Source organism: Rhinopithecus roxellana, chromosome 4 (assembly GCF_007565055.1).
Source record: "Rhinopithecus roxellana isolate Shanxi Qingling chromosome 4, ASM756505v1, whole genome shotgun sequence".
Taxonomy (NCBI): Eukaryota; Metazoa; Chordata; class Mammalia; order Primates; family Cercopithecidae; genus Rhinopithecus; species Rhinopithecus roxellana.
Window position 1 is genome coordinate 178,233,490 of NC_044552.1, and position 18,396 is coordinate 178,251,885.

General features: G+C 40.4%; 1 protein-coding gene across 1 annotated transcript in view; it reads right to left on the reverse strand.

Moving 5' to 3' along the window:
• The window catches only part of PPP1R14C (protein phosphatase 1 regulatory inhibitor subunit 14C), a 107,552-nt gene that overhangs the window by 18,668 nt on the left and 70,488 nt on the right, over nucleotides 1-18,396 (reverse strand). The window contains exons 2-3 of the mRNA XM_030929636.1: nucleotides 18,194-18,277; nucleotides 16,130-16,162 (exon numbers count right to left, since the gene is read on the reverse strand). Of these exons, the coding sequence (XP_030785496.1) occupies nucleotides 16,130-16,162; nucleotides 18,194-18,277 (117 nt within the window). The remainder of the gene's footprint in view (nucleotides 1-16,129; nucleotides 16,163-18,193; nucleotides 18,278-18,396) is intronic.

The following is an 18,396-nucleotide window of genomic DNA, read 5'->3' on the forward strand; positions in this document are numbered from 1 at the left end:
GTGCAAATAAGCTCCACAGTTTGGGAAAATAACTTTGCAACCTATATCAAGGTCAAAGGACTGTCATCTAGAATATATAATTAACTCTTAAAAATAAACAAGAAAAGCACCAACAACTCAAAAGAAAAGTGAGCAAAGATTTCAAAATGGGAATTTCCAGAGAAGGAAACATGAACACCCAATAAGCAAGTAGGAAAACAAAATGTCTCAACCTTACTAGCAGTCAGGAAAAATTTTGTTGAAACAATGAAATAGCATCAGATTGGCAAAATTTTTAACACTTAGCAATACCAGGTGTAGAAATCATGAATTTAACAGGGAATTCTTATATCCTGTTGGTGGGTATGCATGCTGGTGCCAACATTTAAGAGCAACTCCATTTCTTATATATTCCTGGAGAAAGTCTTGTACCCAAGGAAGGCAACAGGTCAATAATAGTTACTTTATTGCACCGCTGTTCATAATAACGAAAAACTGAATACAGCCTGAGTATCAACAGAAGAATGGATAAATACATTACAGTATACGAATAGAAAGAAATACTGTACAGTAATAAAAATGAATGAACGACAGCTTTCTGTATTAACATGGATAAATGTCAGACACCTAATGTTGGGCAAAATACACAAGCTGAAAAAGAAAATTTGCAAAATTGGCCGGGCGCAGTGGCTCAAGCCTGTAATCCCCGCACTTTGGGAGGCCGAGGCGGGCAGATCACGAGGTCAGGAGATCAAGACCATCTTGGCTAACATGGTGAAACCCCATCTCTACTAAAAATACAAAAAATTAGCCGGGCGTGGTGGCAGGCGCCTGTAGTCCCAGCTACTCGGAGGCTGAGGGGGGAGAATGGCATGAACCCGGGAGGCGGAGCTTGCAGTGAGCCAAGATTGCGCCACTGCACTCCAGCCTGGGCGACACAGCCAGACTCTGTCTCAAAAAAAAAAAAAGAAAATTTGCAAAATATTCTTCACACAGTTACAGTGCATACAAAATAATCCATGTGCATACTTGTCACCCCCACAATTCCAAAAGTCTTACTCATCTTTGTCTTCCTAGCATAGTGAGTGCTTAAGAAATAAGAGGAGCTGCTCAAAGTTTTGCAGAGTAAAGGATTGTATGAATGAACCGAATAATTCCTGTAACTCTGGCATAAAAGTGAAGAAAATGAGAGAGGAGACACTGAAATTTTTAAATGTCAATCAAGGAGAAAAACTAGACAAAGTGTCAACTGGCCCAGCAACTATGAAGGCTCCAGACATGCCCCTTCGAGCACTGGAAGCTAGCCAGACTTGGGGAGTGAGGGAAGACACAGAGCATTAGGGGAGGGGTGAGCCTAGGATGTTCCTTTACACTCACACACACTAATACAGGGGAGACATCGAAGAAGCAATAGAAAGACAGGCAACATTTCCAGGGAGCTTGGAAAACTGACTTTATACAACATGCTGCTGAGAGATTTCTAAGAAAGAAAGAAGTCCAAACATGTTTCTGAGGGGATCCGGCAATGGCCATGAAAACACAAGGTCCTTTCTCCCCCTGGAGTTTCTACCACATGGCCCTGTCACAGGGGCGTGGTATCACAGTGGCCACGCTCTACTCTGAGCTCTGCCTCCTGCACTAGTCCATCTTGGGGCCCATGACTTTAATATTCCACCCCCAGCACCCCACCTGCTCTAGCCAGTACCAGCAGTGGCAGATGGACACACATTTTGTAATTATCACCACAGCCAGCTATCTGGTAGCCTTCGTTAGTCATTCAAAGTAATTCATCTGTTCCTCTCATTGATGATAATGTGCTGCTTAAAAAAGATGGGCCCATTGGAAAGTAGGAAAAGGGGAAATCACAGTATCAGTGCAAATCCCTATTCTGTGCATTACTTGTACTTTTGTCCTTCTTTTAAGAATTTTGAGTCATTTAAAAAGCTAAACGAGATAAATGGATATTATGCAGTAGCCCTTGGATTGGAAGTATTTCCTGACAAAAGAAGAAATGCTTAAAATCCCTGCTCAGGAAACAGTCTCACCAATGGCAGTGATTGTGTACATTACGCAAGCTCTAATAAAGGGTGCGCAGAAGAAATCCAGATGCTGACCCAGTTTTTCCAAAAACAAACAAACAAACAACAACAACAACAACAAAAACTCATCCACTACCTATGCAGAGGGTCAGGGGACAGGGGAGAGAAACAGCAGATGAGGATTCCAAAGGCTGGGATCCACATGGGTCATGCAACTTCCCATGTTTTGCCTCTTCTTTGTGCCCCTGACCAGTTACTTCCTTCAAGGTGCACATTCACAGGGTCCCCGGGCTTGGGGACTGGCTGCCAACTTACAGCAAATGAGTCAACTCCATGGTGAGTTTCCTGTGAAGCAGCTACCAGACACTTCTTCCAGAAAGCCTGACATTAGCAGACGGGTGGGAATCAGGCAAAGTGTGAAGAGGGTGGTGGGAAGGGAAGACTTTCCAGATCCCCAAAGTTTAGATGAGTGAGGAAAATGAGCAGGTGGTGTGTGCCTCTTGGAAAAGGTGAGAATAATACCTGCAAACTGTTCCAAATGGCAAAATGTCCTCAACCAAAGAACCAGCTAAGCATTTAAAAATCACACTGAAAACTCCTGGATGAGGCCAAACAGGCAGGCAGTTGACTCAGTATTGAAGAGCTCAGCTTTGGGGTGTTCCCCAGCTCAGAGTGACACGGGGATTTGCTCCCAGAAGTCACAGGCACAAATCAGCTCCACAGCAAGCCCTATCGCCCACCATCACTCACCAATGACACATTTAATTTCCCCCTTCTTCTTGGGGGGCAGGGGGTGTTTTTTCTTTCGAGAGGTTCATTTGCTGGCAGGGCACACCAGAACTGATCCTATTTTTCATTATCTGAAAAGAGGTTTATGGATCTGTTATGGGTAAGGGTTTGTGGCTGCTGTTGTTAAAATGACTTCTGCCAACATAAATTCCTGAAGGTCTTAACTACATCCTGGTTTTTCCCCTCTTCCTTTAACTTAAAACCACTGACACAATGTTGTCCATTTATTTTCTTGACTATCTGCCTTTAAATAGTAATTTGTTCCACTGTGAGAAAAGTCCCATTAATCTATTTTATAGATTCAGTCCATTGTTCTTGGGCTAATTTATTTTTTTACCCAAATTCCAACCTCTATTTGTATGCAGCAGAACAGTTCATTAACCCTCCCCTAGATTCAATCCTACAGCATTTAATTATCCCCTCACTTACTAACCAGTGTCTCATAATCTTTACATTTTCAATTTGGGCAATGTAAAATAAAATTCACATATATCATCCAGCCACAGTAAATAATCAATAGAGTAAATTTGGCAAAATTATATCTCCCACTTTAAATCACTGAGGATCTAAAGTATAAATAACTTCACCAAGATTCTCATTCATTGTCAATGAGGGAGCATATTATTTGCTACAAACATCTGAATTTTGCCTAAATAAAAGAAACCCATTTCCTGACTTTTGGGGACTTGTTTTTGATTATAACTCTGTTATAGACATAGAAATTAAAGTCATGTGTCACATTGTCTATATTTTATATTCTTTCTTTTGTCTAGATAAGTCTAAGTATAGGAAGAGAATGTAGAGCTGTTTTTAATACAGGGTTGGCCACTCTGAGTTTAATGAATAAGAAAAGGCCATAAAATCACAATCAATCATTTGAAAATGGTAACTGGGTCCACTGCCCTTTAAAGCTTGTGCCTTCTCTATTGTGTCTCTTATAAAAATAACAATTATTAATTATCAAGAGAAAGAAGGCATCCAAAAGCAAGGCCCACATGGGTTTTACTATACTACCATCTAGTTTCTTCTGATCACCATTGTTATTAGTGTTATTATCACCATCTCATGGTCATCCTGCTTCTAAGAGTGTATAGTGAAAAATTTAATTTGTCTTCACCTCCTGAGAGGCGAGTTCTAAGCCCTTAGAATATCTGCCCGAAAAAAAAAAAAATGCATCTTCGTTTACTTGGGATATGGTGCCAAGTTAGATAGTCTAACAATGTGATTTAGAGTAGACACTTTGGGTCATTTAGTACTAGCTAGAGACAAGGTCAGCCACATGGGTAGTCAACTATGTCTACGTGATCAAGCCCCAGTAAAAACTCTGGACACCCAGGCTCAGGTTAGCTTCTCAGATTGCTAATACTTTCTGCATATTGTCACGCATCACTGCTAAGAGAATGCTGTCCATTCCACAGGGAGGAGATAACGTGGAAGCTTCACATTTGCACTTTCCTGGACTCTGTCCCATCTGTCTCTTCCCTTGACTATAGCCTTTCCCTGTAGTGAATCAGAATCATGAGTATAAAAATTTGAATTCTTCTTGAAAATGATCGAAGCTGAAGTTGGTTTTGAGGACGTGTGAACTAGTAATTGGTGCCAGAAGTGACAGCAGTCTTTTGGACAGTTCCCTAACTTTACAAAGAGTGCTGAACGAAGGCCAGGAAATAAATGCAAAGTTTTGCTTCATGACTGCACGTCTTCAGCAAGCTTACCTAACATTTCTGGGTTGATTTTCCTCAATGAAGATAATCTTAATCAGCTTTATAAATATTCTAAAGTAGAGCTTGTGCTCAATTAGTAAAAATTCAGAAAAAGGCAGTGAGGAGTTGACAGAGCATAGGATTTGGACTCAAACGTGGGTCCTATTCCAGCTCCAGCATCTACGGCTCTTTTACCTTGAGCAGATGAAGTCCGGTGCATAGAGTCCTAATGAAAGTATGTGAGCAACTGTAATAATGGGACCAAAATCCTTTGGGCTATTAAGTAAAGCTACACATGTTTCTGGCTAATAAACTTCAATCCTTTAATACTTGCCTGCCCAATGACACGAAAACATCATAAGGCTTTTGTAGCCAGTGGCTACAACCACTAAAATGTAGTTTTCATCTGATTCTGGTCTGTCTTTCTGAATTCCTTCTCTATTCAGAAACATTGTTCTAAATGTGACAACTTCTTTTTTTTTTTTTTTTTGAGACAGAGTCTCACTCTGTCACCCAGGCTGGAGTGCAGTGGCGCGATCTCGGCTCACTGCAAGCTCCGCCTCCTGGGTTCACGCCATTCTCCTGCCTCAGCCTCCTGAGTAGCTGTGACTACAGGCGCCCGCTACCACGCCCAGCTAATTTTTTTTGTATTTTTAGTAGAGACGGGGTTTCACCATGCTAGCCAGGATGGTCTCGATCTCCTGACCTTGTGATCCGCCCATCTCAGCCTCCCAAAGTGCTGGGATTACAGGCGTCAGCCACCATGCCCGGCCGACAACTTCTTAAAGGTGTCTTTTCAACTCAGGAATCTAGCATTCAAGCTGTGTTCCTCATTCCAGCCCAAGATTGCAGACTTTTTCCAGGAAACCCCATGAGAGGCCAGATGAAATGGGTCTGACATAAGAAAAGAGTTCCCCTGCCTATGGACACACACTCAGATCCACTGAAATGAATAATATGACTGTTTCCTCTAGCAAGTGCAGATGCCCTAAAAAGCACATTCTGTCAAGCAATTTGGTTCCTAACTTAGAGAACCATCGAATAAGCTGACAGCCTGACATTTTTGTCCTTTAATTCCTAAATATTCTTTGAGCATTTAAATTCCCACCACAGTTTACTGTGGCCTTCCAAGAGGTTGCTTTAAAAATGGATGTAGAAGTTCCCTGCCAGGTCTCAGTTCCTAGATTAGTTACAGGCACACAGATATTCAATACACATTTGTTGAGCAAATGAATAAAGAAAAGATTGTAAAACACCAAGCTGTGTCTCTTTCAGTCACCACATGGTTTTTCTGTGTTGTAAACATCATTTATATTCTCTCTGCACTGTAAACAGCTCAATGCAGAAGGAATGTACCTCCTTGCATCCATAAACTGAACAATGATTTTAAAAGATCAGTTTGAATGCTAAATAAATGGTTGACAATGGCCATCACCAAAGCTAGTCAGAAAGTCACAGTTGCCATGAAATCATGGCAGAAGGAAACTCTGCCTTCTTACTGCCAATATGAGAAGAACAGCAGAGCAGGCCTGCCTTTTAGAAAACACTGCTCAATTTCTACTTACAAACCAGATCACACATGGCTTTCTGGCACCAGTGCGTGACCATGACATTTCCATTACCTGGTAGATTACTGGAACCCAGAAATGCCTCTTGCCACCTACTCTCAGACTTAGTCATTCTAGATGAATGGATGCCTGTCAATGTATAGGCTTTGATGTCATTGTATAATTTGATACAATGACAGGTTCTATCAAAACCTCTAGTTCAAAAAATAAAATAAACGCATGGAAAGAAAACTGAATGTTTATCAGAGTAATGGCATAGGTATCTTCAACTACCAAAAGAGATTTTTTATAAAGCTCATTGACTAGACAACTCCCCTAACAGACGGTAAGGCAGATGCCCTCAAGCCCACATTAAATCCATTTTCTGTTCATCCTCCCAGTACAATGGAGGTTCTATTTTGTAATCCCAAAATTGGAAACTGCAAAGAAAGTGAGAAAAAGGAAAAGAAGCTCCTCCCAAGTCTGCTTAGCAGGCTTCCAGACCCCTACCTCTGATTTTTACCATGCCCACTAGGCTAACACTACTGATCATGCAAATACAAGTAATATCCAAAATAAAATTACTCTTTTGCCTCTTGCATTATATGGAAACATCCTTTTGCTACCCTTAAGTCAGATCTATTTTAATATTCACTACATTAGAAATGGCATTTACTTAAGGAAAAAAAATGAAATCACCATTCTTACTAATCAATCACTTATACATTAGTGAGGTGCCCACAATTATACTGCTGTGTTTCCCAGCAATCAGGAAGATTTACGTGACAATAGTTCACAGATTGACTATGAATCAGTCAGGTCAGCTATGGATTTGGGGGGGAAAATGAATATGAATCAAAATGGGGGCACACAAGTCCCTTCCCTATTGATCAGTGGCCCATATAGGATGAAGCCATAGACTTCATGAAGTATATGACAGAAGGTGACACACCAAAAACAATATCACTTCTGGGAAGTTAGCAGATTCTTTAAAGTCAACTCTTTAAATTTAATAATCCAAGAATATCATTATTGGTAAACTTGGACATTTTGCAAATTTACATGTGACAGGGAAGCATTACTTTATACAGAATCAGATTCAACTAGCATACTAAGGGCCTACTGTGTGTGAAGCTTTATGTCATATGCTTTAATACATACCCTGATGTCTCCACTCATTAACTGTGGGAATTTAGGCAAATTACAGAACACTTCTATGCCTCAAATTCCTTAATGGACAATAATGGTGTCAATCTATTAGCTTTGTTGTGAAGATTAAATGAGACTTCCTGTTTCCAGTCAGGTACCTAAGAAATTTGGAAATCGCCACTGCATCCTAACAAAAGTAAAAAGCTGAACAAGGCCGGGCGCGGTGGCTCAAGCCTGTAATCCCAGCACTTTGGGAGGCCGAGACAGGCGGATCACGAGGTCAGGAGATCGAGATCATCCTGGCGAACACGGTGAAACCCTGTCTCTACTAAAAAATACAAAAAACTAGCCGGGTGAGGTGGCGGGCGCCTGTAGTCCCAGCCACTCGGGAGGCTGAGGCAGGAGAATGGCTTGAACCTGGGAGGCGGAGCTTGCAGTGAGCTGAGATCCGGCCACTGCACTCCAGCCTGGGCGACAGAGCGAGACTCCGTCTCAAAAAAAAAAAAAAAAAAAAAAAAGCTGAACAAACTCAAAAATCCTTAACTCTTCCTAGATCCACAAGGGAAGTGAGGTCACTGAGCAAACAAATGCCCCAGAAGTAGAGGGACTGACAGGTGAATACAGAGTTTCCTGGAAGAGAAACTCACAAGTAACAACCTTTGCGGGAACCAAAAGATGAGTAGAAAAACTTGAACTGGAATCGACAAATTGCTAGTCTCAGAGTGGACAAGTTTTAGAGATTAAAATTCCATAGGGATCCAGTCACGGGCAGAGGTAGGAGCATATCTTTGTAGGACCTTTGTATGAGCTTCACCTCTAAGAATTCTACCAGGTCCTTACAGTGAACACTGGAGAAGAATTCCCTTGAACTTCCAGCAGGATGAGATAAAAAGGAACCATTTTGAGGCTGGGTGCGGTGGCTCAAGCCTGTAATCCCAGCACTTTGGGAGGCTGAGACGGGCGGATCACGAGGTCAGGAGATCGAGACCATCCTGGCTAACACGGTGAAACCCCGTCTCTACTAAAAATACAAAAAACTAGCCGGGCGAGGTGGCTGGCGCCTGTAGTCCCAGCTACTCCGGAGGCTGAGGCAGGAGAATGGCGTAAACCCGGGAGGCGGAGCTTGTAGTGAGCTGAGATCTGGCCACTGCACTCCAGCCTGGGTGACAGAGCGAGACTCCATCTCAAAAAAAAAAAAAGGAACCATTTTGAAATATACCAGAGCATTCTCGTCTTCTTTCTTCCTTCTTCTCCTTCTTTTTCATCTTTTTTTTTTTTTCAAAGTCTAAAAGTTTATTCAACAAGATCTGTCCTGAGGAGAAACTATTTAACCAGAGTCTAACCTGACATGGTTTTACTAGAACCTAAGTGACCTGGGGGAAGGGAAATACCAAACTCCAGCTGGCTCTGGCTATCTATTCTACCTAAAGGGGAATGGGGGTGAACTGAGAAGCACTTGTGAAGTTCACAGTTCAAGGACACAGGCTCCCTACAAGACTGAGAACTAATCACAGGACTGTGGATGCTTCCCCTCTCCTCACACCTTACTACCACACTACTTAAGGCCCATTTACAGCAGTTCCTTTTACCTAGTTCATCATGTTCAGTCGGCAAAAAAATTATAACACAAGTAAAAGGCAAAAAAACACAGTTTGAAGAGACAGAGCAAGCATTAGAACTACTCAGATACAGCAGGAATGTTGGAATTATCCATCCAGGCATTTAAAACAACTCTGTTTAATATGCTAAGGGCTCTGATGGATAAAGTAGACAGCAAGCAAGAACAGATGGGGAATGTAAGTAGAGAGATCAAAATTCTAAGAAAGAACCAGAAAGAAATGCTAGTGATGAAAAATACTATAACAGAAATAATGCCTTTGATGGGTTCATTAGTAAACTGCACACAGCTGAGGAAAGAATCTTTAAGCTTGAGGATATCGCGACAGAAATAAATGGAGAGGTATTCTACATTCATAGATAAGAAGATGCAATATGGTCAGTATGTCAGTTCTTCCCAACTTGATCTACAGATGCAATGAAATCCCAATAAAAATCCCAGGAAGCTATTTTGTGGATATCAACAAACTGATTCTAAGGTTTACATACAAAGACAAAAAACCCAGAACAGCTAACACAATGTCGAAGGACAAAAAACAAAGATGGAGGACTCACACTACCCAACCTCAAAGCATACTTGAAGCCACAATAATCAAGACAGTGTGGTATTGGTGAAAGAATGGACACATAGATAACTGGAATAGAATAGAGACCCAGAAACAGATCGACATAAATATCAACTGATCTTTGATAAAAAAGCAAAGGGATTTGAAGGAGCAAAGGTAGGCTTTTCAACAAATGATTCTGGGACAACTGGAAATCCACGTGCAAAGAAATGAACCTGGACCCAGACCTTACACTCTTCACAAAAATTAACTCAAATGGACCTAATGTAAATTGCAAAACTATAAATCTCCCAAAAGGTAATGTAGGAGAAAAATCTAAATGATCTTGTGTTTTACAATGATTTGTAGATACAACACAAAAGGCATGATCCATGAAATAAAACATTGATAAGGTGGATTTCATTAAAACAAAAATTCCTGCTTTGTGAAACACCCTGTCAAGAGAATAAAAAGAGAAGCACAGACTGGGAGAAAATATTGCAAAAAACATGTCTGATAAAGGCCTATTATCCAAAATATTCAAAGAACCCTTAAAATTCAACAAAAAGAAAACAAACCAATTAAAAGATGGACCAGAAACCTTAACAGACCCCTCACTAAAGAAGATATAGATGACAAATAAACATATGAAAAGTTGCTCCAAATCATATGTCACCAGAGAAATGCAAATTAAAACAATAATGAGATACCACTACACACCAATTAGAGTCGCTCAAATCCAGAACAATGACAACACTAAATGCTGGGGAGGATGTGGAGCAACAGGAACTGTCTGCTGGTGAGAATGCAAAATGGTACAGCTGATTTGGAAGACAGTTAAGCAGATTCTTACAAAACCTAAACACACTCTTCTTACAATACAGTCATCCTACTTCTTGGTATTTACCCAAAAGACTTGAGAAGTTATGTCCACACAAAAACCTGCTCAGGAATGTTTATAGCAGCTTTATTCATTAATTGCCAAAACTTGGAAGCAACCAAGAGTATTTCAGTAGGTGAATGAATGGATAAACTCTAGTACATCCAGACAATAGAATATTATTCACTGAGAAGAAATGAGCTATCAAGCAATGAAAAGACCTAGAGCAAACTTAAATGCGTATTACTAAGGAAAAGAAGCCAGTCTGTAGCTGCGAAATGTTGACATCAAATTTTTTAAAAGCCATTTTGGGCTGGGCACGATGGCTCATGCCTGTAATCCCAGCAATTTGGGAGTCTGAGGTGGGCACATCACCTGAGGTCAGGAGCTCAAGACCAGCCTTGCAAACATGGCGAAACCCAGTCTCCAGTAAAAATACAAAAATTAGCTGGGTGTGGTGACACACATCTGTAATCCCAGCTACTCGAGAGACTGAGGTAGGAGAATCACTTGAACCCGGAAGGCAGAGGTTGCAGTGAGCAGAGATCATGCCACTACACTCCAGCCTGGGAGACAAAGCAAGATCCCACCTCAAAAAAAAAAAAAGCCAGTTTGAAAAGGCTACAAATTTTCATGCTATGGCTATTCTGAAAATAAAAGGGCTAAATACTGTATAATTCCAACTATATGACATTCTGAAAAAGGTAAAACTATGGAGACAATAAAGAGATCAGTGGTTGCCAGGGGTTGGGGGGAAGGAGAGATGACTAGGCGGAGCACAGATTATTAGGGCACTGACACTACTCTGTATGATGCTGTAGTGGTGGATACATGTCATTATGAATTCAGTTAAATCCATAATGTACAGTACCAAGAGTAAATCCTAATGTTAACTGTGGACTTTGGGCGATAGTGATGTGTTAATGTAGGTTCACCAGTTCTAACAAATGTACCTCTCTGTGGGGAGATGGTGACAACTGGGGAGGCTGTGTACATGTGTGAGGTGGACGGGAGTGAGCATATTGGAAATTGGTACCTTCTAGTCAATTTCACTGTGAACCTAAAACTGCTCTAAATAATAAAGTCTACTTAAAATTTTCTTTTAAAAATTATGAAGAATTTAACAAATGTTAACATTTTTCTGGAAAAAAAGATTAAATCTGTTAATACATGAGATATGATTAGATCACTGCCTGGCATCTATTAAGTGCCTAGTGATTTTTTAGCGGTTATCATTGCTGTTGTTACCATCACTAAAATTAACACTGTGGGCCAGGCTTGGTGGCTCATACCTGTAATCCCAGCACTTTGTGAGGCCCAGGAGGGTGGATTGCTTGAGCTCAGGAATTCGAGACTAGCCTGGGCAACATGGAGAAACTTTGTCTCTATAAAAATAACAAAAATTAGCCGAGTGTTGTAGTGTGCACCTGTTGTCTCAGCTACCTGGGGGGATGAGGCAGGAGGATCGCTTGAGCCCAGGAGACTGAGGCTGCAGTGAGCTGTGATTGTGCCACCACACTCCAGCCTGGGCAACACAGTGAGACTCTTTCTCAAAAAATAAAATAATTTTAAAAAGTTATCATAGCAAATAATCCTTACAAATATGAGCAGAGATGGTTAGTATTACCCCCATTTTATAGAGGAGGAAAGGGAGACTCAGAGAGGTTGAGAACATTGCTTAAAGTCATAGAGTTGGTGCTAGCATTGGCATAAGACTTTGACTCAAATTCCAGTATTCTTTCCACCACTCACCCTACCTCTGCAATGAGGGGTTATAAAATAAAAGTACCTAAATCAGCAAAGACATCTTCCTTACATTTCTAACTTCCAAGTGGCATAACAGTTGTTAGTAAAATAATTTTGATCAAAAACAGCACCTTTAGAGATCCCTACTTAGAAAAGAACACCTTAATTGATAGGCATTTAGTTCAGATAAGGCAAAGTCCTATAAAGTTCTAAGCCTCTTGCTGAATCAAGTAGCTTAGGAAAACTAGCAGATTGGAAAGAAAGAGTACAAGATTAGGCGTCAGAAACTTGGGTTGAGTCCTGACTCTCTTGCTCACGACTCTGACATTACGGGCAAGCTACCCAAACCCTCTCTACTTGAAACGACGATTGTGAGGATTAAATAAAGCAATGTATGTTAGTACAAATGTGAACTACAGAGCTCTGGAAAAAATAAGGTATTGATTGTCATTATCACAATCCAGGTGCCAGTAAAATCTGTTTCCTAGGAACATACGCTCAAAGGCAAAAGTGTCCAGCCTTTTTGAAACGATCCATTAACAGATAAGGGAACTTGAATGAAATTCCTCAGCATTTTACATCATTTCCATTCCTAGAAACATGAACTAAAAAAAGAATACAGAGATGTTCACTTAGAGACTCCAGCTCCTTTTTCTGCTTTCAGAACTCTGAAGAGTGTTCAAATATTATATTCTTTCATCTCCTGACCCTCTGTATAGAAACCAGATGAGAAATATTTTTGCTCCGGGGACAAGACCCACCATTTTCATTGAATGGCATGGCTCTCAACTAATGTAAATATTGGTTCCCCAAACATTACAAAAACTAGGGAGAGAACGGGCTCATTTCCATGAGAAAATGCAGTGCCTTTCACTGTTGGCTGTGAAGCTGGGCAAAAGAGAAATCTGCAAGTCCAAACTTTCTCACTCGAATAACCAAAGCATGAATTTCTTCACTTAGGTGGAGAACTGAAGAAAAAGGGCCTGATGAAATGAGTGAATGCATGTCTGCAGTGGCCAATGGGGCTTCCTCTCTGCAGCAACCCCTTCCACCCCCATATTACATGTTCATTCATCTGCATCATTCATCATTTTTCTTGACTACAATTCTATTATTCTTGTCTAACCCATCACACAACTTAAAATCACTTTCCTATATTAATTCCCCAGCTACCTATAAATAAAGAAGGTTTAGTCCCCAGAGAGCTAAATGGTAAAGTCTCCTGCCTTCTCCTCTCTGGGAGGAAATTTGAGGGTCAAACTCTAAAAATCCTGACTCTCTCCAGAGAAAAAGAACCAAACATCGACATTTTTGAGGAGCCATCCTCTTCCACACATAACAGATTAAGAAAATAAATCTGGCTTGCAATGTGGTCACTCCATAGTGAGATTCAGCAATAACCAAGCAGCCCTGGCCGGGTGCGGTGCCTCTTTCTTGTAATCCCAGCACTTTGTAAGGCTGAGGCAAGTGGATCATTTGAGACCAGAAGTTCCAGACCAGCCTGGCCAACGTGGCAAAACTCCGCCCCTACTAAAAATACAAAAATTAGCCAGGCATGGTGGCCCACACCTATAATCCCAACTACTCAGGAGGCTGAGGCATGAGAATCGCTTGAACCCGGAAGGCAGGGTTTGCAGTGAGCCTACATGGCTCCACTGCATCCCAGCCTGGAGTGACAGAGCAAGACTCTGTTCAAAAACAACAACAAAAAAACAAGCTGTTCTTATACACACAAATGCAAATCAGCTTACTGTCTCCCCGTATTCAAATGTGACTATGCTACCAAAAATCAGCAAAGACATGAAAATAGGCAGAAAAAGGTAAGATTCAAAGAAAACAGAGACGATGCAGAGAGCAGAATAATTTTAAACATAAACACAAAGAAAAATTTCTCCAGATTGTTGTATAGGGGCTCCAGGAGAAAAGTCTGGGGCTAGGGGGATGGTAGTGATGTGTCTGAGCAGTCAGGAAATATATTGCATGTTTGACAAACACACTAGAGAGTTCAACAAAAAATACCAATTGGTATTAGACAAAACTAAAGACAAGGGTTATGGCCAGGCACGGGGACTCATGCCTGTAATCCCAGCACTTTGGGAGGCCGAGGTGGGTGGATCACTTGAGGCCAGGAGTCTGAGACCAGCCTGGCCAACATGGCAAAACCCTGTCTCTACTGAAAATACAAAAATTAGCCAGGCTTAGTAATCCCAGCTACTCAGGAGGCTGAGGCACAAGAATCACTTGAACCTGGGAAGCAGAGGTTGCGGTGAGCCAAGATTGTACCACTGCACTCCAGCCTGGGTGATAGAGCGAGACCATGTCTCAAAATACTACTACTACTACTAATAATAATAATAATAATGACAAGGATTGTCAACTCCAAGAGAAACAAAAGGCTATACAAAAAGGAACCATGATCATATTTTACTGTTGGCTTAACAGTGAAAAACATCTGTTTAAATCATAGTATTATAAACCTCGACTACTAATTTAACAAAATACTGTTAAATAACTTTGATGAGGGTATAGATGAAAAGGAATTGTGTGGAGAGTGAGAGAGTGATCATCTTTCTCCTAAAGTCAATAAATGAAAAAAAAATAGTAAATGCATATTTAAGAACAAAAGAATAAGTAGGCCAGGCACAGTGTGGCTCATGCCTGTAATTCTAGCACTTTGAGAGGCTGAAGCAGGAGGATAGCTTGAGGCCAGGAGTTCAAGATGAGTGTGTGCAACATAGTGAGATACAGTCTCTATAAAATAAAAATAAAAATAATTTAGCTGGGTGTGGTAATGCATGGCTGCAGTCCTAGCTACTCAGGAGGCTGAGGAGGGAGAGTTGCTTGAACACAGGAGTTCAAGGTTGCAGGGAATTCTGACTGCACCACTGCACTCCAGCCTGGGTGACAGAATGAGCCCCTGCCTCTAAAAGAAAAAAAAGAAAGAAAAGAGCAAGTAGCAGGGAAGAGAAGCAGCCAAAAAGTACAAAAATGTTGCTTATTAAAATATAGAAATATAATACATAAATATAATATAAAATAGGGAAGGGGCCTGAAAGGTGGAGAAAGTCACTGTTACCTTTTTAAAATAAGCCTCAGAATTTTTTTAGGGGGGAGGGTTCAGATGTATTAGTATGTATTTGTATTACATTAACTTAAATATATATATATGTATAATTTTTTTTTCTTAAGAGATGAGATCTTGCTTTGTTGACCAAGCTGGTCTTGAACTGCTGGGCTCAAGTGATCCTCCCACTTTGGCCTGGGATTACAGGTGTGGGCCACCAAGCCTGGTCTAAAAGCATATATTTTGATGGCTAAAATTAAAATTAAAAATCTCTATGACTGCAAGATGTAATCAAAGCTGGAGGTTGGAAGAATAAAGCTCAAATAGGTAACTAGTCCCAAACCAAGTCACTGAAATCAGATACTTGTCAAAGCATGCTTTCCTCCCCTCTTTTAATTAGATCTCTTCAAAAATCAGAAGTCTTACCACTATGGCTTTGATGTTACAAATAGACTTCAAAACATCTGACGGATCTTATAATTTCTCCAGTTTATCACAGGAACAAAGTACTTCTCTTGCTACTATTTTCATAACTGATTAAACCTTAATTTCTACTCTGTGCTATCAGTCATGAGAGTCTACATTAAATGCTTTAGTCTAATCACATTAATACCCATTTTTATGCTAATGTTTATACATTATACTTCATAAATATCTAAACAAAGCATAGCATTTTTTCCCAATAAAGGTAACTCTTTGGAAAGACAGAGCTGACTTTAAGCTTTTAAAAAATACATACCAATAAACTAATAGGATGTATAAACCAGTTATAAACCTAAAACTTTTACTAAAATGATTTCAAATCCTTTTACAATTTCCTTTGAAGTTTGGCTTTTATCTAACACAAGCAACACACTCTGCTCCATTAATTTTAAGTATCTCTGAACTAGACACATTTAGGCTTAGAAATAATGAAGTTAGAGCTATTCAAACATATGCACTCATGGATAATAATTGCTAATTGGTATACACACACTCAAATCCACTTATTGTGGTTTGCTTTAAAAATAGACAAATTGATGTAATAAAAACCAGTTCAAACATGGCATTTAGGAAAAGTGATTTGTTTACCTCTGTTGGTTTGTAGCAGTCTACAAGAGCTTCCTAGAATTAAACACACAGAAGATCAGTTTTATTATCTTAAAATTCAGTATTATTTTTAAGACAAAATTAAACATCATTTTACATTCATAGTATTATTTTATAATGGTAAAGCAAGATTTCATGCTATCTAGAAATACACTTCATTTCAGCACCAGTTGGTTGTCTGAAGATATAAAACGTTTAACCTTCATAAATTCTTCAGCCTGCACACATACGTGCTACATGAAAAAATATTTTGAACAGGAAAAGATTTATTTATTTATTTATTTATTTATTTATTGCTACCATAGCATTGAAAACAAAACATAACCCTTGACCAGTTTTTTTGTTCTTTTTTTTTGGTTTTTTTGTTTGTCTGTCTGTTTTGAGACATAGTCTCGCTCTGTCTCCCAGACTAGAGTGCAGTGGTGCGATCTCAGCTCATTGCAACCTCCGCCTCCTGATTCAAGCAATTCTCCTGCCTCAGCCTTCCGAATAGCTGGGACTACAGGTGCACACCACCACGCCCAGCTAATTTTTGTATTTTTAGTAGAGACGGGTTTTCGCCATGTTAGCCAGGCTGGTCTTGAACTCCTGACCTCAGGTGATCCACTCGCCTTGGCCTCCCAAAGCACTGGGATTACAGGCATGAGATACCATGCCGGGCCCCTTGACCAGGTTTTGAATGCCTTGCTGAGGAACAGTTTCTTTTAAAGAAGGACAGGGATGCTCAAGCATCCATTGGGTTGTAGACTTCAGAGAGATCTGGACTAACTCAGTAGCTCAAATCCAGGATGGCCTTCCACAGGAACCAAATCCCCCTCTCCAGTTTTCCTTTAATTAACTGGATATAACCCGGCAAGATTCAAATGGTTTCAAACCCACTCCTCTGGTCAATGACTTTTTGCCTTCTCTGTGTGCACACGCGCATGCACACACCATTTCTTTGGCTGCCAACTTGGTGGATATTCAAGTTGAGCCAGCCTGTGCAAGACGGTGGCACCCACACTGCACTCAGAAAGCAAAGGGTTTAAGTGCAATGTAGCCATAAACCAGCTTGGGTCCTCACCTGGGAACTGGGGGTTGAGGGGTGATGATAGCTTAAAAACTCCTTTCAAGTTCTTAATGTTAAGAAAACTTTGTTATGTCACTACATTTTCTATAGAACTGATACCTGCATTATCTTTTTAAAATTTTATAACTAGGATGTAATTGTCTCCCAGCTAAATCTACCAAGAAGAACTAATTTTCATAACTGAGACTGTTCACCACTCAAGGGACACTAGTAATGACTAATGCATTAAACACATTAATACATTAAAATGTGCCCTTTGATTGCCGTAGTGGCCATTTGCCATTTGTGGTCACCAACAGCCATTAACAGTAATTATCAGCGGACATTAAGAACAATGGCAAGTCAAAAGTCAACTGGTTTTAGAAACTCCCAAATGTAGATTTAAAAATGATAGATTTGACCTACTGTGGGAAGGGAAATAAGTACTGTACTTTATTGCTGTCCACTAAAGAAATACTAGACATCTCAATATCCATCGTTGTACTGGAATGCTATGAGGTGAACACTGTCTATGAAGAGATCGTCTACTAAATAGAATTATGTCATAAGCAATCATATTTAAAAATTAATTTCATGAATGATACAGTCCACAACTGTGATACTGGAGCCCTGGGCTTGGATATTCCAGTGCTAGCTCAGTCCTTCTCTTTCTCATACAACTGTGGGGTATCAATTCCCTTCCCTGGCAAGTGGATCTTTGGAAGCAGAACCAGCTGTTTCTCCCAAGAAAATGGGGCTGGAGAAAGTTATACACATAAGGTACTTTGAGAATGGACTATAGTCAAGAGCTGCTTCATCCTCAGAGAGGCAGTTTAAGAGGGCGAACACTTAGCAGCCCATTGCTTTCCTCTCTGCAAACAGCCATGGCCCAGGTCCTGGTGCCAACTCTACCACAGGGCGGAATCAGTTCATGCCAAGCTCTGGAGACCCAAGTAGACTCCCGAGTATCCATGATTAGAATTTTGAAAACTGCTTACCTGTAATTTTGAAGCTCTCTCTTCATCACTGTCTGCATCAAGAAGATCATCAATGTCAATTTCTACCTCTGGCATTTCTTCTTCCTGGGGGACAGTGGGAGGATATGAAGGCATTTAATTTAGTAAGAAACCTAACTGTACCCCACCAGTTAGATTAAGTTGAACGAACAACTAGATCATCAATGGAGAAGGGCTGACGGATA